General features: G+C 37.5%; 1 protein-coding gene across 2 annotated transcripts; it reads right to left on the bottom strand.

The window, feature by feature from the left end:
* Nucleotides 1-3,962: 3,962 nt before the first annotated feature.
* LOC107783525 (two-component response regulator-like PRR37) lies at nucleotides 3,963-19,974 on the bottom strand. 2 transcript variants are annotated; one of them, XM_016604504.2, is made up of 9 exons: nucleotides 19,714-19,974; nucleotides 18,236-18,730; nucleotides 11,109-11,270; nucleotides 10,866-10,999; nucleotides 10,474-10,635; nucleotides 6,163-6,349; nucleotides 5,590-6,028; nucleotides 4,715-5,513; nucleotides 3,963-4,353 (listed from the first exon to the last, which is right to left on the bottom strand). In XM_016604504.2, exons 2-9 carry the CDS (start codon nucleotides 18,591-18,593, stop codon nucleotides 4,249-4,251), a joined length of 2,346 nt encoding a protein of 781 aa, XP_016459990.1. In that variant the 5' UTR covers nucleotides 18,594-18,730; nucleotides 19,714-19,974; the 3' UTR covers nucleotides 3,963-4,248. The 2 variants fall into 2 exon arrangements, with proteins under 2 accessions (XP_016459990.1, XP_016459991.1); XM_016604505.2 differs by having other exon boundaries at nucleotides 6,163-6,346.
* Between the last annotated feature and the right edge of the window lie 5,032 nt (nucleotides 19,975-25,006).

Below are 25,006 nucleotides of genomic sequence, written 5' to 3'. Positions count from 1 at the left end.
GCTAATAGCTCCTACAAAAAAGAGTTGATAAGTAAAAATTTAAACTTTAAAAATGACTAATATTAAGTTAATAATTTATAATAATAAATTAATATGAAAAATATAGAAAGCTATCATTTTTTAAAATATTTGCAAAAAGAAAGAAAAATAATTAATAATAACTCATTTAGAATATATTTTATCTTTTAATGTTTTATCCTTATTGTTTGAATTTTGTATACATTAATAACAAAATAAATATTGATTGTATGTTGTTTTACAATTTGAGTAATTCTACAAATTTAGAATAGATGATATTTGCAGGTCGAAATAATTATGGAGCATAGTTTCAAATATTATACAAAAGTTTAATAAATAAAGTTTTAGTTGATTTTAAAGTTTCAAATATTAAAAAAAATTAAAATGAAATGTATTATAGTTATCGTACATAATTCAAATAAGTAAATAATTTATTTAAGCTAAAATTTTAATTGATTTAAAATTGTAAATATTAGAATTTCCTACATAATTCAAATAAAGATTTGTTTAATAATTAAAATTTTAGTTGATTTAAAAATTTTAAATATTAAATAAACAATTAAATTATAATTTTATCCAACGATTAAGTTAAGAGTATTTCACCTATTTTTCAACTACAATGAGCTCTATAATTATGTTTTTCATTATTTTTCCAAATAATTGTCCCACATTATTTTAAAACTTGAATCTTAAATTTTACATGGCTCTCATGATTTTTAAATGGATAGAATGGCTTAAAGTTATAGATAGTAAAAAATATGAACTACACTTAATGACATAAGTATATTTTCAAGTAAATAATTATATAAATTGATGTATCGTTTAAATTTTTTATTTGGAGAAAAGTGTACTACAGCGAATAGAGCTTAGAAATACTTTATCAAATGCACATCCTAATTTTTATCTACGTAGAATATGAGAAAAAATATAAATAAATTATTTGAATTATATAAGGTAAACTTAATTGATTTTGATGTCCTAAATATTAGGATTCCCTATGTAGTCTTTCAAATATGGGAAACTTTAATAAGTAAGTTTTAGTTGACTTTAAAGTCCTAAATATTAGGAAAATATTAAATGACTATTTTGTTATGTGTTAACTTTATTTTAAAAGGATAATAAAGACGAACAATATTTTGCTAGTGACATTCGTGCTTAATGTACGCGCGATGCACGTCTATCTCAATGAGTAAATATTTATTAAAAAATTATATTTAAGTTATAAAATAAAAGTAAAAATTCATGTGACAATCTTGGAGGGTCTGAAAGTTTTTCTTTTCAATATTTCAAAAGGAAATTACGGTCATTTAACGAGATTGAACAAAATAATTTGGTTAAATTGTATAAGAAGCAAATTAGTCTACTCAACGATCACAATATAGTTTGGTGAAATACAAGTTGAAAGATAGTGATTACAATAGTATAAGATAAAATCCTAATTGATTTAAAATCTTAAATACTAAGATTTTCTATACCGTTTAAATAAGAAAATTCTTTTCACAATAGAAGCAAGAATTTAATAAACAAAATTGTAGGTCAAATAGACCAAAATTCACAAAAAACGTATTAGTTTTTTAATATATTCATCATCGTTGAGGCTATATGGTTTAGAAAAGGCCGAGGCACAAACTATTAACTCGATTGCATGTTCCGATAGTCAATTGGCTTATATGCTAATATGTTGTCGTAATACTTTAGCCCTTTATTGTTCGTGCAAGGCGAGTACCCATTTCATGGTGTATATAATTCTTTTCCTAATATTTTTTATTTTATTTTTATGGTTCAAATAAAAAAAAGATTGAGGCAAAATCTTAATGTATTAAAATCATGGGACTTCCAAGGTATTTTAAATAAGGAAAACTTTATAAATCAAATTCTAGTTGATTTTAAAATCCTAAGTAACTAAAATTATAATTTTATCCAATGTAAAATTTATTCTTAAAAGAAAATAACCGAACAACATTTCAATAAGTAGCTTGGTGCTTTTAAATATTGCATTTACGTCACCATTGAACAATGCTTCTAATCGTTTTAACCGCGTGCGCGACATTTTAGTCTCTATATGAATTGTTCAAATGCGTGTAGCTTAATTCCTTAGAATTTGCTTATTTGTTCCCTAAAAAATAGAACATATTTATAATGCTCGCTGTAATTCGTCATGTGATGCTACTTTTGCTCCCCTATTTCACAGGACACGTTTAATCTGTTTCTTAATAGCAGATCTTGGCCATAATCTCATGTCCTCTACTTTGCTTACATTTCCTGAGAAAAAAAAAAAAAGGAACAAGAGAGAAATACATTTAGTTTTTCCTTCACTGATAAACTGAGAAAAGCCAGAATGTTAGTCCTCCAAATTGAATTTTTCTTGGGGTAAGCTAAGGTACGTCAATGCATCAATGTACGATACGTGATTTCTTTTCTTTTTCATCTGCTTAATCAGAGCCTTTGAGCCAAAAGCTATGTATGTGATGCTACTTCTTAATTCTTATTACTATGTTCATGTAAAAAGATTTGTGTTTACATAGGCTAGCTAGCTAGGATAAACACTGAAAAAAGTAATGAACGGGGTTACTTCTTTTCCTTTTATTAAAGTTTCTTGCACTACCATAAGATAAGTAGATATTTATCATCCAATAATGTTAAATTTCGAATGTTGGATTATGCCTATGCCTTTTAACAGGTGTTGGCCAATAGGAGGGTTTGGATGATGAAGGGTACTTATTTGTATAGAATAGAAGGTATGTATGTACTCAAATACTACGTCAGTTTGTGTAGCACAGGTTTTAACCAAATCAAGAAAGCACAACTTTTTTGGTCAGGATCTGGAATAACAAATTTTGCTAGATTTCCTTGAAATTGTTGTTTGGGTTCTTAACAATCAGGAGATTCTTCTGGCAAAACTTGATTTTTGGTATGGAAGAAAGAATGCCAAAAGATTTCAACAATACCCAAACTTTCTTATACCTTATATCTTGTGCTGTAGTATAAAATTTCCATTTATTAAATTAAATTAAATTTATTAAACTCTTATTACTTTTTCTATAGACCGTACGTTTTCCTGTTAGGGATTTCAATGCTGCTTTCAGCTGGTGGCCTATCAAATCTTTGAGAGGTAACTCTAAGCCTTGGAAATATAATATTTCCTCAGAGATGTTTTCTTGCATTGTCGCTACCAGTGTTTTACTGTCCATATTACACTTCATTTTATGGTCTGCCAAAGAGTGAAAAACTTGAGAATAAACAGCCACAGAACCTTATCCCCTAGTGATAGCACATTATTTCACTAACAGGTGAGGTTCTGGACATCTTAATAGCCTGTTTGGCCAAAAGTGTTTTTTGTTTTGTTTTGCCAAAAGCACTTTTGGCCAAAAATTGAGGTGTTTGGCCAAGCTTTTGGAAGGAAAAAAAATGCTTTTGAGGAGAAGCAGAAGCAGTTTTTGAGAAGCAGAAAAAAACAGCTTCTCTCCAAAAGCACTTTTGAGAAAAATACACTTAGAAACAATTTTTTAAAGCTTGGCCAAATACTAATTGCTGCTCAGAAGTGCTTTTCAAACTAATTAGCCAAACACAAACTGCTTATCACCAAGAGTACTTATGAGAAAAGAACTTCTCAAAATAAGCTGATTTTTGCAGCTTGGCCAAACGGGCTATATCCTTCCTCCCCGTATAGGAAACAGTAATTATGTACTGACAATCTCGAAAAGCCAAAAGATAATTAAGAAAACAAACCAAAAACCTACTTTCCTCCTAGTGATGTTGCCCTTCGAACAAGAGTTAATTCTGAGAAATAGGTCTGTACTTTACTTCAGTTTTGTGTGGAACCCTTCAGAAACTAAAGTCAACTGTTTCAAAGAACTAAACATCCTCGAGTATAAAATGAGATGTGGATAAAAGTAATATGAAAATGAAACACAAACAGTACACGAGGGACTTTGGAAAAGCAGTTTTGAGCACACCAGAAAACACAGCACATTGAAGCATTTTATTAGGGGATCCCAACATCTACAAGTCCAAATATAAGTATCTTCAAACCGACTATATAACAAAGATGTCTTCATAGGACTCCCCAATTAATATGATCTCCAATAAGCAATTATTACAAGACAGCAATACCTCAACTAAATAAATTTTAGCTTTGGAACCAAACTGCTTCCTCCCTACCTTTGGCGATCAAAGCTAAAGCTTCTTGAACTCATTTTCACATGTACCATCTAAGCATAACGGCAGGGGTCAGGAATCATCATTGCTTTTATTTTTGTCTGCATCCTGACGCACAAATTGCCCTCGCACACGCGGCCTCTGTTCTGCGAGTCTCTTTCTACTTTGGTACCGGACCTAAAATATATGGAAAGATAATCCAGATAAGTTTTGCTCTGTCATTTATTGACTGTTCAATTGCTTCAACACCAAGAAATGCTAAACAGTTTGAATCAAAGTTTAAATGGTAAAAAACTTATCATTTCACTGATTAGACGTAGCAGGCAAAGTTGCATCGTTGACTTCATGTGAAAATTTTTGAATGCAAGAATGTACTATGATAAAAAGGAAAAATAAAGAAAAAAGTAATGGGAATAGGTATGCTGAAAGGCATAAAAAGAAGCTTAAGTGGGATTTCGACAAACTACAGAATCTGGTTAGATCTAAGCAGGACTTCAATCATGTATTGCAATCATAGAAATGATCCAGTCACAATTACCTTTTTCTCAAAGCACCTCTCCTTCCTCTTTTGCCGGAATTTAATCAAAGCAGCCACTCTTTGAGCCGAGTGATCACTTCTGCTTGCACTTCCACTCACGCTGCCAATTTCACATTTTTCACCCGCTTCATTTTCAGCAACCAAATTTGTTCCTTCAGCAATTAGAGCAGTGCTGCTACCATTTTGGCCACTGCTTCCATTTTGCCCATTGCTTCCATTGTTACTTCCTGATGCACTTCCATAATTAGCAGCGTCTCCTTCAACAGGAGTTCCTACCATGTCAGATGTTCCGAAATTTGGAGCAGCTCCAACAGCATTTCTCATGGTCGAATCATCAGTGTCAAGCAGCTGTTGTTGCTGCTTCAGGTCAAGTACATGGTGGTGATGGTGATGGTAGTGATGATGGTGGTGCTGAACTTGGACCTGCTGCTGCATCGCCCTTGCTTGGGCCAGGGCTGCCTTTGCAGCATCTTGTTTTCCTGGAACCATAGGTTGAAGAGAAGAATTATGACCATGTTGCACTGGTTGAAATGCGGAACAGGTATGGGCATTGACTGCAGGTTTGGTTATTGGCTTGTCAGTTAATGTTTCTTGTTTGACAAAGAAATTATTTGTCGAGGAGCCCATGTCATTGTTGTTACTACTTCCATTTGAGCGCTGGTTAGGGGTACTGCTTGACTTTGAACGCAAGTTATTCAGTGATTCTGTTTTTGCAACTTCTGAGCTATTATTAACTGGTGAACAGCTGCCCACATTCCCAGTTGGAGCCTGATTAGCATTTGAAGCAGGAGCATTATACCTGCATGTGAAGAGATTCAATTAGCAACTGTAGTTTCTTCAGGATATTGAGTTTTAGTAACAGTTGAATCACATGCCTAGAGAATGCTGAAAGGTCTGAATGCCTGAGTATATTGCGCTCTTGCACACTGGTCCCAATTTCTCCAACATCTCGAAGCTGCTTCAAACTAAGTTCAAGAGAAGGCATGCCTTTACTGTCATAGGTGGCTATTTCTTTGATGTTTGTGATCTTGGAAGGATCTTTCGGAACTTCATTGGCCATACTTTCTACCAGAGGAGTACCGGTTTTGGTGTGATCACCCCTATAACCAACATCCATGTCTTTCAGGTCATCTTCCCATGTTTCCTTGTTGTGCTTGAGGTTTCTGACCATTTTCTCACTATCCTTGGGGTCTAATTCCAAACGTTTGTCCTTCATAGGAGCTGCTAAATCATCCATAGCTTTACCTGATCGGCCTTCAAGCTCTGGAACACTAGTGACACCTATGTTCAAATCTTTACCCATTCTAGCATTTCCTGAGATGTAAGCCACAACATAGATATATATAATGGATTGAATGATAAACGCAATAGCAAAAGTAAACAGCATAAAAAGAATTTGATCTGAGATTTTTTGTTATTCCCATGGGGCTTGGAAGAGCCACACCTACCAAGTTCATCCTTCTCATTGCGGCACTCTCTGGGGGCAGTTGCAGGCACCCAGGTAGCACTAAGTGCTTCTGGCCTTGAATGGACAACCTGGGCACAAGTACTATCAGGGGGATCGGCCAATTCATTCCATGGTGACATGGGTTGGGGGCTGTCAACTTCTATGGCCCTTTTGGACCACGAACTCTGCTAAAAAAAAAGGAATAATAATAAGAAGATTTATAATGGACGAAAGCTACTGCAAACCTATCTGCATTCCTAACATCAGAAGTTGGATCTGGGATGTTGGGAGTTTACGATTCCGGAGTTTGCTACAATAACTTAGACAGAATATACACACATGACCATACAATTCAATTTCTGATGCCCATAAATATGCAAAATGAATTATCTTGTTCATGGTCTGTGTGTCAATTAGGCAGGTCAAACTAAATTTGGTGCGTTAAAGGCTTAAAGCTGGTTTAGACAATGAATGCGTCATGATCCAAGCTAAAAGTTTACTCGAGTCAAAGATAGGTTGGGTCAATTTCGACTAAACAATGGGTCAAAACGAACCAACCACCCAAGTCAAAACCATTACAATGAGAGAAAGTGTGTGAACAGAGAGATACAGCCACAAACCAAAACAAATGTTTTTCTTATGTTTAAAGAGTAAAAGTAAGTGGACACGTTGACAAAAATACCCCTAACTAACCAAATAAATTTAACTTCTATTTGTTGACAAAGTTTTCTTATTGATCGATTCTGACGTATTAGGCGTCCAAGTTAACCCAATGATTTGGATGAGTCAATTTTTGAGTTGTCCCAAATTGAACCAACCATGAATATATTACTCATTTAGCCAAACAAAGAATATTTTGGTGATTTTTATTTATATGCAAATGTGTTCTAAGTTTCTAATTTAAATTTAATATTTAGTTGTCCAATGTTAAATTTCTAATTTTATATTCCTAGTTAGCATTTTCACCAAAATTTGCCTAACAATTAATGCTTTGTTTTATTAGCTGTGTATTTTTCAATAAGCTAAATTCCTTGATTGCTACTCAAACTTGGCATGATTTGTAAGTTAGACATCTTAAATTTCCTAGTGACCATGTAAACACCTTTACCTTGACAAAGGTGCCCATGTCTATAAGACCAAATGCATGAAATACACTTGCTACTGACTGACACGGCAAGCGAACTAATTATTTAACGACAGGTGTAATTTGAAAGAAAAAATAAGAAGTGTAACTAAGAAAAAGAGAGAAAGACAAAGACAAAACCTATTACCCACGCCCATAAGTCCCCTCCCTTTCCCCACCGCTAGGCCATCCTCCTTCTTTTTCATTATTTCTTCTCATATAATCATCCTCTACTCCTCACCACCATATCCCTCTTTTGTTTCTCCGATGAAAAATGATGTCAGCAGCCGAATTAAGTTAAAAGGCGCTAAACAACTCTTCGGCGGAGCATCTTTCCAATGCAACCCACCGCAAGAATCAGGCAGAAATTAGCGAGCAACCTGTTCTTCCTTCATTTAGATCTGGGTTTCAACTTTAAGTTTGAAATTGATGTTTTTGAGATTTCTATAGGTCTTCCTGTATGAATCTAAAGTGATTTCTAGTTCTGGTTTCAGCTTTAAGCTTGAAATTCGATGTTGTGTTGGGTTCTGTCAAAACTCCTTAACTTTCTGCTTCTCCTTCTTCTTCTTCTTCTCACTTTTGTCGTTGTTGTTGGTGTACCGGTAAAAGTAGCGTCGGATAAAATATGAAAGGAGGAAGTTATCTGCACAAGCGGAGAAGTTCGGCGCCAACTACCATTTTTTATTAGTCTAGGTTGGAATGGCCATTTTTTTAGAGAGCCGTAGATGGTAGGAGATATCGAAATCGTAGGATTGTTTTCAGATATAAACTGAAACATAAGCATATAAAATGAAAAATAAGGATAAATAGGGCGCTATTTCCACATCTCAACTAGTTTTAAAAGAATCTCACGAGCTCAAATGGACTTTCATGCTAAGTTGCTTGGACTAGGGTGCAGGTATCCAATACGGGTACGGATCAGAGAGTCGGATTCAGGAAAATCTAAATTTTAACATTCGGGGGTGCGGATCCAAGTATGGATTCGGGTGCTGCGATTCGGCTAAGAAAATTCAAAATTATAAAAATAGAGCTATAAAGATATTCTAAATTTTGAGTTACTGTCTACCAGAAGTCAGAAACTTAGAACACAACCCTTTGAATTCTTGGTTTCTTTGTGTCTGGCCTGAAATATGAAGCAGTGAATATGAGATAAAAGGGCTATAATATTGAAGGTATGCTATTTTTCATGTCTTAAAAGTGTTTTATCTTTTATTTTGAGAAACCAAAATCTCAATTCCCCCCACAAATTTGTCCATCGACACCGGTTAAAGTATCTGAAGTTGGTTGACCGAATACCAAACGTGCACCCGTCCCAGTGTCGTATCAAGACGGGTTCGGCTTCAAAAATGAAGAGTCTGCGCAACTTAGCTTTCACGCACACACTTTGCCATGTCAGACACTTGTATTCAAGGGGCACATATATGCCAAGTAGAGGTGTAAATACGGTTAGTTGGAGTGTCAAACTTACAAATCATGGCAAGTTTGAGCGGCTATCATGGAATTAACCTTTTCTTCTTTTTTTGTTTTTTTATAACTGTAGTGTCCGGGCCAGCTTGCGCGTACCTCGACTAATTCCCCATGATACCTCCCACCAACAAAGGAATTAACCTTTTCACTGCCACCTTTTAGGCTTTTTCAAGAGAGGCTGAATCTTATAAATTAATCCACTTAGCCATTTTTTGTCAAGATGCACCGCCCAACACCTTAGTGCATTTGCTTAAGTGATGCGAATCGCGAGGCCTGCAAGCCTTCTTCAAAGCTTAAGCGGTCCATCTTTGATACCATTGCTTTTATAGGCATCTACATGCAGAGGTTTCTACGCAACACATAAATGAATTATTTGTTTTTTCATAAAATGTGAAAAGATTTTTAATCTTTCAATTCATTATAACTATAGTATAATAGGAACATTTTATTAAGCATATCTTTTAAGGGGATATCGTAATAGGTAAGTACAAGTTCTATCAAATTGAAGGAAAGGCTCACGTGCGCAACCCAATAAATAAAAGATAAAGGGATAGAATCAGCCTTTCTTGGTCAAGCTTATAACGAAGATAGGGGGTGGGAATCTATGCAAAAGAATAAGTGGTAGTGCAATTACTTAAACTAGATTGGAGGTAACTGTCAGATACCCTATAGTTTTTTCCTCAAAGAAAATGGGAATCTTAGAGATCAAGACCATGCTTCATTTGGATTATGCATGAGCCAATCCATTTTTTTCTGATTTAGTCATTTTCATTAGTCACAATCACTCTTAGGCTGAGCTGCTATCTCAATAAAACTGATTTTTTCTATGACCGAGAAATTTGTATGGTGCCAACCCTTAGGACCAACTGCAGCCTTTGAAACTCGAGGAAATGGCCCCTCCTTTCTACCCTTCTCCACTCAAATACCAAGCTTAGTTCGCATGGTGCAGGGCTTGAACATGTGACCTAAGTCACAAGTTCAATAAAACAGACAACTTTGACAATTTGATGAACTGTATATGATCACTTTTCTATATAATCAGAAACAGTTAACATTATCCAAAACAATCATGCCAGAGATCTCAGTAAATAAGCCAGCATAAATTGGCTGACCACATCATTCTACAGAGCTATTTAGAAGTACTAGGGCAATCATATATAAAAATGTATATATCTGGACAATTTTCCAGACCCCACTTGTGGGATTTCACTGGGCTTGTTGTTGTTGTTTGCTTATCTATCGCATTAAGTCTAGAAATGTTCGTTAAGCAAATGACCACTTAAAAGCACTTTTGTATAAGGAATGTTATGTGGGCTATTAGAGAAATATTAATCTGCACGCGCTGCTTGGAGAAGGGGGTAAAGTAGCCTATTGGCCATGAGAGAAATAAGTTATTGAAAAAACCTGGTGGGTGGGATTGTGCGGGAGCAATGACTACCAAGATTTTGAAGCTGCTATTTGTATGATACAATGTATTAATGAATTGGTCATGCCATCAAGATACCCAGAATTTTGAGAAAGACACGAAATTTCAACGAAATGTCTGACAACTAAAAATTATTAACTTCCTTTTACTTGAATTATTCCAACTTAAGATACTATTTGAAAAGAAGAACAAACTGTGTTGTCCCCCTCCTTTTCCTATGGGGGAAATGCAAAGAGACATAAGAGACCACTGATAGAAGAGAGTCATGCCAAACTATAGCCGTGAAGAAAGAATACCTGGGTGCCACTTCCATTGTCGCTTCCGTCCCGGTCATCCAGATCAAAGCTCCCATTCTCAGCTTCATCATTGCTGTCAGTGTTATTCAACGATCCTTCAATACTTTTAGATTTCGTAGACTTCTGAGTCTGTATGCCACTTTCACTTCCGCTTCCACTTGACTGAGGAGAGGATGAGAAATCAATGCAAAATGGGTTACTCAATGTGCACTTCCTGCTAGTGTCTTTCTAAAACAACATGAAGAGAAGAGGTCTACAAGAATGACAGGTTAAAAAGTTCCAGTTTCAAATGGAGTCAAATAAGGTGCTTCCAAACCAAGGATCAGTGCCGAGGTTTAGGAGGGCATTCCATAAAGTTCCAGTTACAAATGAAGATGACTGCATAAACTTACACTATGGCATTTCCTCCAAACATGCTGCCAGAGATTTTTTAGCTCATTCTTTCGAATAGGCTTCACTAAAAAGTCAACCGCACCCTTTGACAAACACTTAAAGACGATACCCATAGAGTCATTAGCAGACATCACTGCACACAAAACTCATCAGGTGTAGCACTTAAAAGTATCATATTGTCAAAATATTAAGCAACATTTGAATATTAGTAAGCAAAATAAATATGTGGGAATGATACTCACTAATCACCGGAACATTCTTGCGAGTTTTGTGATTCATAATCTTTGACAAAAGACCAATGCCTGACAAATACGGCATGGCTACTTCCGTCAGAACTAGATCAACATGGTTAGCAAGATCTCCTAGAATCCTCCATGCTTCAAGGGCGTTTCCAACAGCTGTAACTGCCATTATTTCATCGTAATAGATTTGATAAGAATATCAACAAGACCAAGAACAAATCAAGAATATAAAAAATAAGCAAGTCCTGATTCTCTCTCAAACAATTTTGAGCTTCAAAAATCGGAAGAGATATCCACGAAAAGAAATATTATCTGAGAACTAGAATTTCGACCTCTAATATGTACCCTCTTATGCATATTTAGCTGCTTCACTTTGCAAGCACGCCAACTTACTTGGCAAGTAAACATATAAGAAAAGAGAGTAATGGAAGCAAATGATGGTTGGGGCTCAAGTGCTCCTTTCAGAGCATCAAGTAAAGAAGCATAAAAGAGATGCATAATGTCTTCTTAGGTTTCTGAATAAAAAAGATGCACATATTTGTTCTTAAGTAAAGCTGCACATATATAGATTACTTGTACATATAGTAGGAAATTACTCCATCCAGATCCTTTGACAAGGGGGATTTTGAAGGACAAGTATTATAATTATAGTGTAGCTTCCACCGAGGGAAGATAACCTTCAAACTATGATGCATATAACAACCGTTAGTACTACTACACCTCAATCATGAGCAAATTGCGATTGATTATATGAATCATCACTGGCCATATCGCTTTATTTCAGCTCAGCTCAAACCAATATTATACAAAATAAAATAGAAAAAAGAATAAAAAGTACCACAAGTTCCTTATGTTTTCTACTGGCAATTAAATTTCAGACAAGATTAAAGGACTTCTAGAAAACACGAGACCTAAAGCGGATGCATTAACATGACCAAAACATACTTCGAACTAATTAGTATCACCTATATGGATCTTTTTCTTCCATTATGCTCTATTTTTCGTACCTATGAACCGGTGCATCTAAGGAGGTCGACACAGGATATAACCAGTCCATCTCAAACAACATTTGCTCATTTTATCCTTTATATGCATCACTTGCATCTTATACCAAATGTAATCACTTTTAATCTTGCATAATTTTGTATGACCGCACACCAATATCACCAAACTAATTTTGCTTGATATCTTTAGCGGCCCAACATTCACTCCAGAGTTATACTGGTCTTATAATCGTTTCATAGAAGTGAAACGTATCCTTCTATCACATAAAACTCCGGTAACACTTCTCTATTTCAACCATCTTATTTTGATTTTATGTGTAACATTTTCATCCCCCTTACCATTCTCTTGAAGACTACATGCAATTGATGCACCTTCTCCTAAAATCCACTACACAATCCTCATAATCTAAGTTGATCGGACTCATCAGTTTCGATGTCGCACGTGTCGACATGTCACCGGCACTGGTGTGAGCGTGGAATCCGTACTGGATCTGGTCAATGGATATTGGGTACTTTGACCAAAAGCTAGGGAGGATTTCGAGACAAGATACAATTTGATTTTTGAAATCAAGACAAAAGTTAGAGTAACTTTGACATATGCCATAGTTGGGGAAAGCCTTGAATGATCCTGCAGTTCATACTTCTTCTTTCCCTATTTTTCTTTTTTTTTGCGAGAGAGAAGAAGAGAGCTTCAAAGAGGGACTCGAGACAGATGAGCGTTCAATGAAGGGAATCCGAAAATTTCAGGGGTATAGAGTTCAAAAATGAGACTTGCGTTTATCCATTAAAAAATAGTGAAAGCTTGACACATTGCTAAGTCTTCAAGAGATCTATTCCTATAAGAATTAGAGTTCTAATGCAAAATTATATTGTAAATGAAAGATAACTATGCAAAGGTTATTTCTTATAGTATTAATATGTCTCGTAGTTTAGGCAATACTTTTATAATTCTATTTTTTGATAATTGAATTATTTTTAACCGAATCCTCACACTTGTATCCCCGAATCTTAAATTTAGATCATGAAGGATCAGATCTCTAGATTTGCACCTGTATCGTACACCCCCACCTGAGTCCGAGCAACTTAGCTTACGACTATATATTCTGGAAACCACATTCAAAAGGGTTCTCATGTGCTGAAACAGATGCTATTATTCCCTTCAGGGTTCACTCACAAGCTCGATTCCTTGGCCCTGGATAACTACTTGGATAGTAATGTCCTTTTGTTAAATGATTCTCTTAGATGTTGCTTAAGGGGAAATGTCTCATTTCCCAACAATTGATAATGTTTCCCATAATGCAATAGATGCTCTCTTTGCAAAGAGGAAGAAGATGTCAACACCTTATTCCTTCACTGCAGAATCTCTAATCGACAACAACAACAACAAAAAACCAAGTGTAATCCCATAAGTGAAGTCTGGAGAGGGTATATGTACGCAGAGTCACAGATCTTACCCCTACCTTATAAAGATAGAGAGGATATTTCTGAAAGGCCCTCGGCTTAGGGAACAGTGAAAATAAAGCAACCAAGCAACAAACAATAGTAACAATAATGTAATATGGTAACAGACGTAAATGACACATCATGTAATAATACTGAACCATGAATAAGAAAATACAATATTCCTAGTACTACGGGAAAGCCCAGGAGAAAGACACTGCTAACTATCAACATTCAACCTTAATCCTCAACCTCCACACCTTCTTATCGTGAGTCATATCATCGGTAAGCTTAAGCAATGACATGTCATGCCTAATTACCTCTCCTCAATACTTCTTAGGCCTACCCCTACCCTTCCTCGAACCTGCCATGGTCAACCTCTCACACCTCCTGACCGGAGCATCTATGTTTCTCCTCTTCACATGCTCGAACCATCTCTGCCTCGATTCCCGCAATTTGTCCTCCACAGAGGCCAATCCCACATTGTCCCTAATAACTTCATTCGTAATCTTGTCTTTCTTGGTATGTCCACACATCCATCTCAACATCCTCATTTCAACTACTTTCATCTTATGGACATGGGACTTCTTGATAGGCCAACACTCAACCCTATACAACATAGTCGGTCTAACCATCACTCCGTAGAACTTGCCCTTAAGTCTAGGTGGCACATTCTTATCACATAAAACCTCTGAAGCGAGCCTCAATTTCATCCACCGCCCTCCAATTTGATGAGTAACATCATCATCAATCTCCCTGTTGCCTTGAATAATAGACCCAAAATACTTGAAACTATCTCTTTCAAGGATGACTTGAGTATCTATCCTCACTTCCATTTCTGCTTCGTGCATCACATCACTGAACTTGCACTCCAATTACTCTGTTTTCGACCAACTCAACTTGAAACGTTTAGACTCGAGTGTCTGTCTCCAAACTTCCAGCCTAGCGTTAACTCTGCCTCGCGTCTCGTCGATCCGAACTATGTCATCAGCAAATAGCATACACCATGGCACCTCCCCTTGTATGTGTCCCGTCAGCACATCCAACGCCAGGGCAAACAAAAATGAGCTAAGAGTCGATCCCTGATGCAACCCCATCTCCACTGGGAAATGATCCGAGACTCCTCCCGCAGTCCTTACCTGAGTTTTCGCACCCTCGTACATGAAGAATCTCTCATCGAATATGGAATTTCATTCTGAATATTTGAAGGTGCATGCCAAGATCTACAGACTTCCTCTTTGCTTGACACAAGAAAGGCTTGACTAATTTCTCTTCTAAACCTGGAATTTAATTGTACATCCTTGTTTAGCTTTTGATTCAACAAGACAAGGGCATATTTGTTAAGAGTCAGGTGCTATGATTGACTTTCTCAATTTACAACATTTTTTTTACTATCGGGTTGATCGGGCTCAACATCGTAATTCTTAAAACAAAGTGCCTTCAAGACATATATTGAAAGAATGGGTGCACTAGGAGGGGAGAAAATTCTAGTAGGTGAAACAAATGATAAATATGAAGGTTTCAAGAAGTTGAACGCACACCTCACCAAAAGTTAGCTAATATTTTTTTCAATTGGTCAAGAACTCCTTTGAAATTGAGCCTCAAGGAAACCCAAAATTTTCCAATAAGATGAAAAGTTATAAAGTCATTAGATGGTCAAGAACTCCCTTTGAAACTGAGCCTCAAGGAAACCCAAAGTTTTCAAATAAGTTGAAAAGCAATAAAGTCATTACATGATGATAGTGCTTTACATAAGAGAGAATGTTTTGAACGAGAACAAACAATTTTATAGGAGAAGAGAGAGAAAGAAAAAAAGATTAGAGTGTGTCCAACTTCTCTCTTGAATTCTGGTTTGGTCTTTTTCGTCTGGCAAGAAGTTCGTTTTGGCATCTGATTATAGATTTATGTTTTTCATCAATCATTTTTTCAACCACGGACATTTGGACAAATGGGTGGAAAGGAGAAGGAACTACATCAGAAAATTGTCGATTAGCACAAGGATACTTTTATGGACTTATGGGCCTTACTAATGATGATCACAACAACCAAGAGCGCCAATAACAAGTATAACAGATGGAGTCAAACTAGCCACACAAATGCTCTGTGATACAGAACTTCATGTTCGTGAGAGCTTAGCTATTGTGCAAGACAGAGGAATCAGAGAAACAAAATTATCATCTCTGAATTCTCTTATGACACAGGCCGGGTAGATTTTGCAGGAAATAAACAAATTAGAAGGCAAAACTTCTTAAGAGTAAGCACTAGGAATTTCTGCGCATGCGGTTAAAGCAAGAAGATGGCCCGGGGAAGGGTTAAGGACAGAATAGGAACACAATACAAACACTACAAGACAGAACATTGAATAAGCACCAGGAATTTATGCGCATGCAGTTAAAGCAAGAAGATGGCTCAGGGAAAAGTTAAGGTTAGAATAGGAACACAATACAAACACCACAAGACAAAACATGGAAGCTCTTCGTAGATATTAGATAGTTGCTTAGTATTAATTCCCAAAAAGAAGAATGCCAAAGAACCTGTAGATATTAGATCCATTAGTATAATTAAAAGCCTTTACAAGATAGTTGCCAAACTACTTACAGAAAGAGAGATCCCCAAGTTAGTCTCCAGAACACAAATGGCTTTTTGAGAGGAAGACAGATTATGGGTGCAGCCTTAATAGCAAATGGGCGAATTGATTTTAGAAAGGAGGAAGAACCAAGGGATTATGTGTAAGATCATCAAGAAGGCGTATAAAAATTAGGACTTTTAATAGATCTTCTTGTAAACCCAGCATTCTTGTATTCAGTTGTTTACAATCATGTTGTATTTCAATTTTCACATTCTTCTGAGTATAATAGATAGTTGGTATACTAGATTCTTCCGGTGATGGTACAATGCATACTAATCTACTTCACTGTAGTATAAACCAAAAAAGCATAGTCAAAGACTAGGATTCTGTCTTTTGACTGAAAAACTAAACTTACATAAAATACTTGACAACTCCTGCATGAAATTTAAAAAAAAAAAAAAGCAGCAGTGCTAATGACACAAAAGTTTTTTCAAAGCACTGCGGAATCTCCGAAACTAAACTTACTGTCTTGCTACCCTTTGAAAGAACTTTTTTTTTAATAACTTTGGTGTTGGGGCCAACTTGTGCGCACCTTGACTGATTCCACAGAATACCTCCTACATTCCACTAGCATAGGTGCCGGTAACTATGTCCATCAAGGCTTGAATAGATGGAAAGAAACCCCCTACCTAGTGTTTTTATCGCCGTTGGGATTTGAACCTGAAAGCCCTTTGAAAGAACTTTGCTACTATAACTTTCAAAGAAAAAAATATTGACACAACATACACCTTCTTATAACTGTTATACGTCAACCCAAAGAAACAGTAACTGACTTTTTCTAAATTGCATCGTGAAGTTCATTCGACGTCACCTTGTGACTCGAACATTAGAAATCCAAAAAGCTAGATATCATGTGATGCATGGAGCTGGATCAGAGAGAGAATTGCCAACTGGAGGAACAGAAAAAAAATCTTCGTTCTCTTTCATCTGAAATCATAATGATAGAATCTCCCAAACACTAAACTACTTGTTAAACCAAGGCTGCGCTCTACTTCATCCATGTGATAATTTTTAGACTGGATGGACAAGGCAATATGGTAATCTGATAAGACAAGAATCCAAATTTCCAGGAAATCACCAGATGCATGAAGATGAATTAGCTGGATAGTTTCATCAAATAATTCACTACAGGAATGTGGTAAAGCATGCCCTCTATAAAATAAGCAGATGACCGGATAAGGATTGGGTCTGGACAGGGACTGGGATAAGTTGCATAAAATAATAAACTTATTATGTTGTTCAAAAACTATCACAAATATAATAATAATTCTCATATATTTTCCGGTTATTGGTTATTGTTATCGTTTTTCATCTATTTTCTAGTTCTTATGATGCTGTCATTATTTCTATGATTTTCTGTTGATGGTACTGATATATTGTCGAGGGTCTATCAGAAACATCCTCTCTACTACCCCAGGGTAGGGGTAAGGTCTGCGTACACACTACCCTCCCCGACACCACTTGTGGGATTTTATTGGGTTGTTGTTGTTGCTCTCTCATCTGACGTTACAAGAGTATGACCTCCAATACGCTACATTATTTGGTATCAAATCGGGTTGTATTTCTTATTAAATCTACAAGATAATCCGGAATTTCTTATTCCTTACATTGTCAGTTCAAACTAAATTTTACAGCAAGAAAATAATATCTTAAGTAAGATTGTTCAGTAACTCCATCCAGGAAACATTGACAGCTCAAAATATCAGGAAAGGAAAGGAAAAGGAAGTATATTTAGTTTCACTTGATGTTTGAGTAAAATTTCAAGTGTATGTTTTAGAAACGTAAAATTTAATGTATCTTAGAAGCCAAGAAACTTCATAAAACCCTTAACTCAAGACTAACAGCTGTAACATCAAAGTTCAGCACGAGAGTGGCCTGAAACATAAAAATTCATAACAGGAAAAGAGATGGCAACACCAAGTTTCTGGTACAAAGCTAATATCAACTTATGCATATGTTATGTGTGCACACACACCAAACACTGGATAGAAGAAAAGTTGCCTCTGCTGAGGTACTCATGACAGTTTTAGGAAAAGCAAGCAATAAGAACAAACCTTCATAGCTGCAGTTTCGAAGCAATGCACTAACAACATGACGAGTTGAATCATCATTTTCCACCAGCAAAACCTTGAGGGATCTAATTGGAAGAAAACGGTCCCACCTAACCAAAGGCCCTTGAGGCTGTTGCTGCTGTGTTTGTAGAACAGACTGTACATGTACCAAATCCCTCTGTGTTTCATTCCCACCTTCGACATCCTCATTAATCCTTGACTCATCTTCCTCTGAAAGCCCCTGTCCTTCACCAGTAATTCCATCCCTCACTCCATTCTGGCCATCCTGTATGCTATGACAATTGAGTTCCACCAACCCTTTAGTTGGGGGACCATTTGAGTCCATCCGAATTCCTCTCATCAACCAGATTCAAAAAGTCCAATGATGAATAAGGCAGCGGATTGAGTCGGTGCAAAAACGTCTAATTTAGAAGAAAAGTTGCACATAACGTTGTCTTCAAGTACCAACCTTTCAATGAAACGGCTCTTCAACAAGTCCTTAACCAAAATGCATGAATGTCAACATTTTATTATAAACAACTGATAAATGGAACATACACGGGGATAAATAATCAAATATCCAACTAATGCTATTTACATTACACAAAATAAGCATGTTTCTTAAACTGTGAAAAAACAGTTACAAAATGGAACCCCAAAGAAAACCTACATCAAGTAGGCTCAACCTTATGCACCCAACAACAACCTCCTCTCCCGGTTTCCCCTGCCTACATTATCATCAGAATAAGCTCATCTTTAATTGATAGAGAAAACTTTCTAATGTATATCCTCGAACTTGGGCCTAATCATGAATCACAAGCTTCTTATTTTTACAACAACTATGCCTAAGTGCTAAACAAGGTGGGGTAGACTATATGAATTGTGATTTTTATTTTTACAAAACCAACTATGCCTAAGTCCCAAATAAGTTGGGGTCGACAACATGAATCCTCACTGACCACATTACTCCTTAGAACTCACCTCATGTAAATATTATACACATAGAAGCTTCATATAATTATTATTAATATTTGAGATGGATCTATAAACAGAACAATATTTTATAAAATAAATAATTATCGATCACAAGCTTCCATTGAATTGTAAAAGCAACTAATTACGTTTCTTCTCCATTAGGCAGCAAAAAGTGAACTCAACTGAACAGCAACATAAAACTTAACTGTGCTGGGTTGAAATCTCGGTGCTTTCCGTTCACATGAGAGTCAAAGCATCAAGCTAAAATCAAGATCTTATATACAAAAACAACTTTCTCTATAGGAAACAATGCATCTCATCTTCCAACAAAACTCACAAAAACTCAATATACAAATCCATTACTCAAATCCAAGCTTTAGTCCATATTCCAATTTTAAAAAGAAATAGAAACGAAACCCCAAACATAGAAGGAAAAAAAAAGAGAGAACAAATCAAAGTCAACAATTTTTCAGAGAATAAACACTGCAAATCCTCCAGAAAATTACCTTATGGACCTCATTAATGAGAAAGAGAAGCTTCCACTGATACTGTCTACTACTGCAATTGGTTCACAAAACAAAAGGGACGAACAAATTTGTGTATAAAGTCCAAATTCAATATTTCATCCCACTATTGTAGACTCATTTTCTTCGAATTTCTTCTTCTTCTAGGGTTTGCTTTTTATGGGGGAAAAATATAAATTTGTTAAGGGGATTTTTGGAGGTCTTTTACTGGTTGAGAAACGGCGATAGGCTAAAGCAAAAGATGAGAGAGAAATTTAGAAGGTAAGATATTATATTCGTGATGACGTGGCTGTGTAAGAGGCCAGGCGAGGTGCCACGTCGGAGTGAATTGTTTGACGTGGAGGTAAATCTAAATACGGGCGCTGAATTGAGTAGGGCGGATCTATTTGATTTCTCTCGGATCCGATATAGGGACACGTGGCTTCCTGTGTGATTAGTTTTATATATTTGGGGGTATTTTTTTTACTGGAGGGAGAGGAAGTCGTTTTCGAGAAAACTTAGCTGGACCCCACATTGGCTGTTTTTGAACTAAAGACGGAGTATGTCATTATGAAATGACGGTTTTGTCCTTGTATACCGAGTTTCTTGTCCTCGCTTCCCAATTTTAATTGGATAATGTCCGAGTCAGCAAAAAAATATCTAGAGGTTTTGTTGCAGCCCCATATTAGCATGAGCGTGTTTTCCTTTTTTTTTTTTTTTTTGGTTTTCCTGGGTAAATGAGCGTTCCACAAATTCACTAGCAAGTGAATGAGATCATCTTTTTCCTTTTATAGAAATATATTTTGTGATCAAACGATGACTTATTGTCTTAAAAAAAAATTCAAAAGATAATCGTACCAAACACACCTTAAGTCCTACTTGTAAAGATTTTTACAATTTGCAAATTCGATTTTCATTGTCCCTATTTTTTTCCCTCCTTACATAGTTATTATTAACAAACTGTATTTGTAAACTAATTCTGGAAAAAATAGAATAACATATCGACAGAAAATGTAAATGAAACAAAAGTTAATCAGAGCCCACTGAATTCACAGCGTTTCCTTAAGGAATTTAATCCTCTTCTAGTACTCAAGGTTTGGATTATTTCCTACTAGGATAGAACGAATTACACACTGATGTAGTGGTACTTCAAACCCCAGTGTTTCAGCGAACACAAAGTTCGGTAGCAAATCACACTTACTGTTGTTTTCTTTGAAAATAAAACAATGCAGAAGAAAGGAGGAGAACTCAGAAAATCGTATGGAAATTCTGAGAGAATGGAGTTGTATTTATAGCCAATGTTGGGCTGAAAACTAAAGAGATGCAACTTTTCAGAATGACTATTTATTCAAAATGGCCATAGCATAAATGCCATAACATAAATGACTATTTACTCAATAATAAACCGGGAATTCAAGAGGAAGGTTAATTTTCAGTTACAAAACTGAAAAGTGGAAAACTGACAATGTGCTTAATATTAATATTCGTTTTTAATATTAATATTCTGTTATTAAAACGGATATTTAATAACATTTCTGTTAATATTTTACTATTAACAAATAAATTTGGTCCAAAAAATTAATCAATCAATAAATCGATCATTTGACCAAATCCGAAGCCGAGCAGAGCGAGCGACGACGGCGACGGCGCGAGGCTTGCTTTCTTCTCAACTCTTTAAGAGCTAGAATAAGAGCAATTGCTTATATACCCATCAAAAACCTCTTCCTCTTCCAATATGGGACAATGTCCCTTTGTCAAGGGAGGGAAACTTAAACTTTCACTTAAAATATTTATTTTCCTCCATTTCCTATTCACCCTATTTTAAGCATTAATATAGCTTAAAACCTCAACAACCCCCACATGAATGGGGAACAACTATATCACGGAAATATGCATGAAAAACTTTGTGATTCGCAAGCAATGATTTATTGCATCTGGATAAGTAGCCCTTTGAACTTTCTGTAGTGAACTTATGTCGGATATACTCGCTCAACCGGTAGATTTGATATCTTTGAACCGTCGATATTTAGTGTATACCTAGACAACCATAAGTCACACAACCAACCCTTAACCGTCTTTAGTTCTCATTGTTGTGTTCGTTTCAGCCATGAATAATGCCTGGTTTCATAAGTGCATAGAGAACTGGCCTTACAAAATTCTCCTTGAAGCGGCTAACACTTCACACTTACATAGGTAATTCCTAAATGTGCCATCCTATAGATACACTATTTGATATACCCTGTATCAAATTTAGAAATCATTAAAAAGCCTTAATGCTTTATCCTTGGTACTAAACATTGTCTCATCACGAGAATGGACCAAAATTTTAGTTGACAATGTTGAACCATCATTAATGACTTTGTTTGATCTCCTTGAACCTAGATCTTGGGATCTTCAGTCTTCTAGGTAGAGTTACCGTTACAATGACTTATTCTCGGCCATAGTCCCATTCCCCTTGATGATTTCTCAACTAGCTCTCTAGTTAGTTGTTTACCGTGAAATGATAACAACAATTAAATTTGTAAATGAGATTCTAAAAATACGTGATCTATTCCCGAGAGAAGTTGATGCTAAGAATGCTAAGTATAATGATGAAAAGCGAGCTAAAATGAGGCAGTAATCAAACTAAAGGGGCCTGTTGCCCAGATGCAAAGCTAGTCGACGGGGGCCTTGGGGCCAAGGTTCGAGCCGAGCTTGGGCTACCGAGGGCAGTCGGGAATGGGGTAACAGGCAGAGATATGATCGAGCAAGGCTCTATACTGCCAATATTGAATGCTATAGTGAAGAACAAGTAAAATAATGATAAATGCTAAAACGGCCTCGGGCTAGTGAGAGAGAACAACTTAGAAGAAAAAAGAGAGAGATATTATTGCACTTGTGGAGAAATGGTGCAACATCAGTCCTTTACAAAATGGTATGGGTTCCCCTTATATAGGCGAGGGAACACGGTATGGTACAGAGTGCATTAAATGTAAAGATGCAGGGATGGGACGACTAGACGTGATGCCTCAACATAGGCTCCAGATAAGCCGGGCCTGTCAGACGTAGCCATGTGCCTAGGGGACTTGCCCCTCTATCCTAGATTCGTTCCTTGTTTCCTCCGAGTCGGGCTTCGACGAGCCCTGAGGCCGAGAACTCGATCGCGGCCTCCCACCCTCAGGGTCCCAAGACATGCTTCTGAAATGTCTTGATAGCAAGAAATCAAGTCTTCTGATTTCGCCGCGTACAGATAGTCTCCGCATTTCCCATAATGAAGTGATGGGAAATGATTCTGACACTTGACTCCTCGAGCTTCTTTCGGCGATGCCATATCGATGATGTGACCCCTAGCGTAAGCTTCGCGGTGATGGGACATCCACAGGCTCGTGCTTTTCGACCTCATTTATTGCACTCCCTGATTCTTACTTCCCAAGGTGCAGGTACCATCGTCGGTTCGATTTTCTATGGACGCATCAACTGCGCTCGTCATTCAGTCTTCGGGTACCCGGGGGTCCCTCTTGATCTTGATGTAGATAACCCTTTTAGAATGTATAAGATTGACTTCTGCTGAGGAGTTTACATATATTTGGGCGCTTCCTCAGACCTTCGTAGAGCTTTCGTGATTGGAGCTTCTTGTGTTTATTCCTCTTTTCAGAAAGAGGGGATCACGAGACCAGGTGTTTGCCTTGCGTCGAGTGTCAGCGTTTAAAGCTTACTGAGGTCCGACTTCTTTGGGCCGGAGGTTCTTGATGTATAGTGCTGCCTCGAGCTTGGAGATAATATGAATGGCCCCTCGAGTCTTGACTCCTCGTTGAAGGGTGCTTTCTGGATCAGGTACCGATCCGTCGATTTGTTTCGAGGTTGTTGGCTTCCCGGGGCTTGCCTCGAGCAGGCAAATTGTCGCTGCTTCTGGCATATATGTGGGGCGGCTTCAGTTCCTTCGCAAGACTTTACTATTTTCAAATAGCCGCCTTTCTGCTTTGGCACGGGGTACTTCATCTTTTTAGGCGCAAAAAGTGTTGGTGCGCGCCCTTGCCTTGACCTATTAGTTTCACCATAGTCATGGAAACCACTTGGGGGCCGATCCGTCAGGGGATGGGGGGGCGCTGCTCCTGATGCTCAGGAACTGAGGGATTTTGCTCTAGAGACAGTGTCCTAGATAAGAGAGGAACACTTGAAAATGGCGAGGACGTACTATGGGTGGAGCGAGGGGATAACACTGCAGGTGCTTTCCCCAGATGAGGGCATCGCGGACTCCACTGATGGATTTTTGAGCGTATACCTATACCTTTTTACATTTGCCCCCCTGATAGGGTTGTGCTTGATTTTTGCTCGAAGTATCGGGTCACCCTGGCACAGATTCATCCGTCATTTTGGCGAACGACATTGATGATAAGATTCTTCGCGGAGAAAGCTGGGCTTGAATTCACGCTTGACCATCTTGTCAGGCTATATCAGCCCTTTTATCATCAAGGCCTGCTAACTCTGAGGTGTCGTTCGTCCACGCCCTTTGTTGTTGATAACGAGGAAGGCGGGGATCGAGAGTGGGCTAGTTGGTTTATCCGAGTCCGGACGACCGATATTATCCCTGTGGAGTTTTTGCCATTTCCAGAAGGGTGGAATCATGCACGTGAGCGAGGCATTTGGCGCTTTCAAATTCCGCATATAGCGAAAACCAACTGAGTAATAATGTTGTATCCCTTATTGCAGCAACTTCGTGGATGCCAATTGAAGTCCATGATCTGCCCGGCTGGGTCCGAAGGCTGGTGACCCATTCGTCCTGCGGCGAGCGCAGGTGGCGAGTTGTGCTTCATACCAAATGGGGGCGTAATACCAAGGTATGTGCATATGCCGCATTTGTCTTGCCTTCGTATACCCGAGGTAATACTTTCCTCTTTCATTTGCACTGGATTTGCCGTTTGCAGATATCAGGTGGTTCCTTGGGATGAGGCAATATTTTTCTGAAGAGGGGAAGGAATCGTTGGCCTCCGGCCCGAGGGACGATGGCAATAAGAGGGATTGGCACCCGTGGCACGACGGAGCCTTTAGCGGTGCTTGTCGGGCTCACACTTACGAGGAAGGGGCGTCACCCGAGTCTTCTGCTCCCAGAGTGCCTGACTCCCGGCTGGTGGTTCCTTTGAGCGAACATGTCGTGCCCGAGGTCGGTTCTTCTGGGGCTGCAGGGGCAGGATCAACATGAGTGTTTTCTGACTTCGAGGAAGTCCGTCGGCTTCACTTTGTGGTGAGTTTATGCACAATTTCCCTGTATCCCGTGTCCTCCTCCCTCTATTGAACCTTTCTTGTGCAGGCCTGTGAT

This window comes from Nicotiana tabacum, chromosome 11 (assembly GCF_000715075.1).
Source record: "Nicotiana tabacum cultivar K326 chromosome 11, ASM71507v2, whole genome shotgun sequence".
Taxonomy (NCBI): domain Eukaryota; kingdom Viridiplantae; phylum Streptophyta; class Magnoliopsida; order Solanales; family Solanaceae; genus Nicotiana; species Nicotiana tabacum.
This window is presented reverse-complemented; position numbering and strand designations above follow the sequence as displayed.

What these genes read in the sequence shown, in the direction of transcription:
- LOC107783525 (XM_016604504.2), bottom strand. Translation starts at nt 18,593, where the DNA reads ATGAGAGGAATTCGGATGGACTCAAATGGTCCCCCAACTAAAGGGTTG. An exon ending in TCGAAACTGCAGCTATGAAG is followed by an intron (nt 11,271 to 18,235) that starts GTTTGTTCTTAT and finishes AAATAATGGCAG; the next exon opens with TTACAGCTGTTGGAAACGCC. An exon ending in AGAGGTGCTTTGAGAAAAAG is followed by an intron (nt 4,354 to 4,714) that starts GTAATTGTGACT and finishes CATATATTTTAG; the next exon opens with GTCCGGTACCAAAGTAGAAA.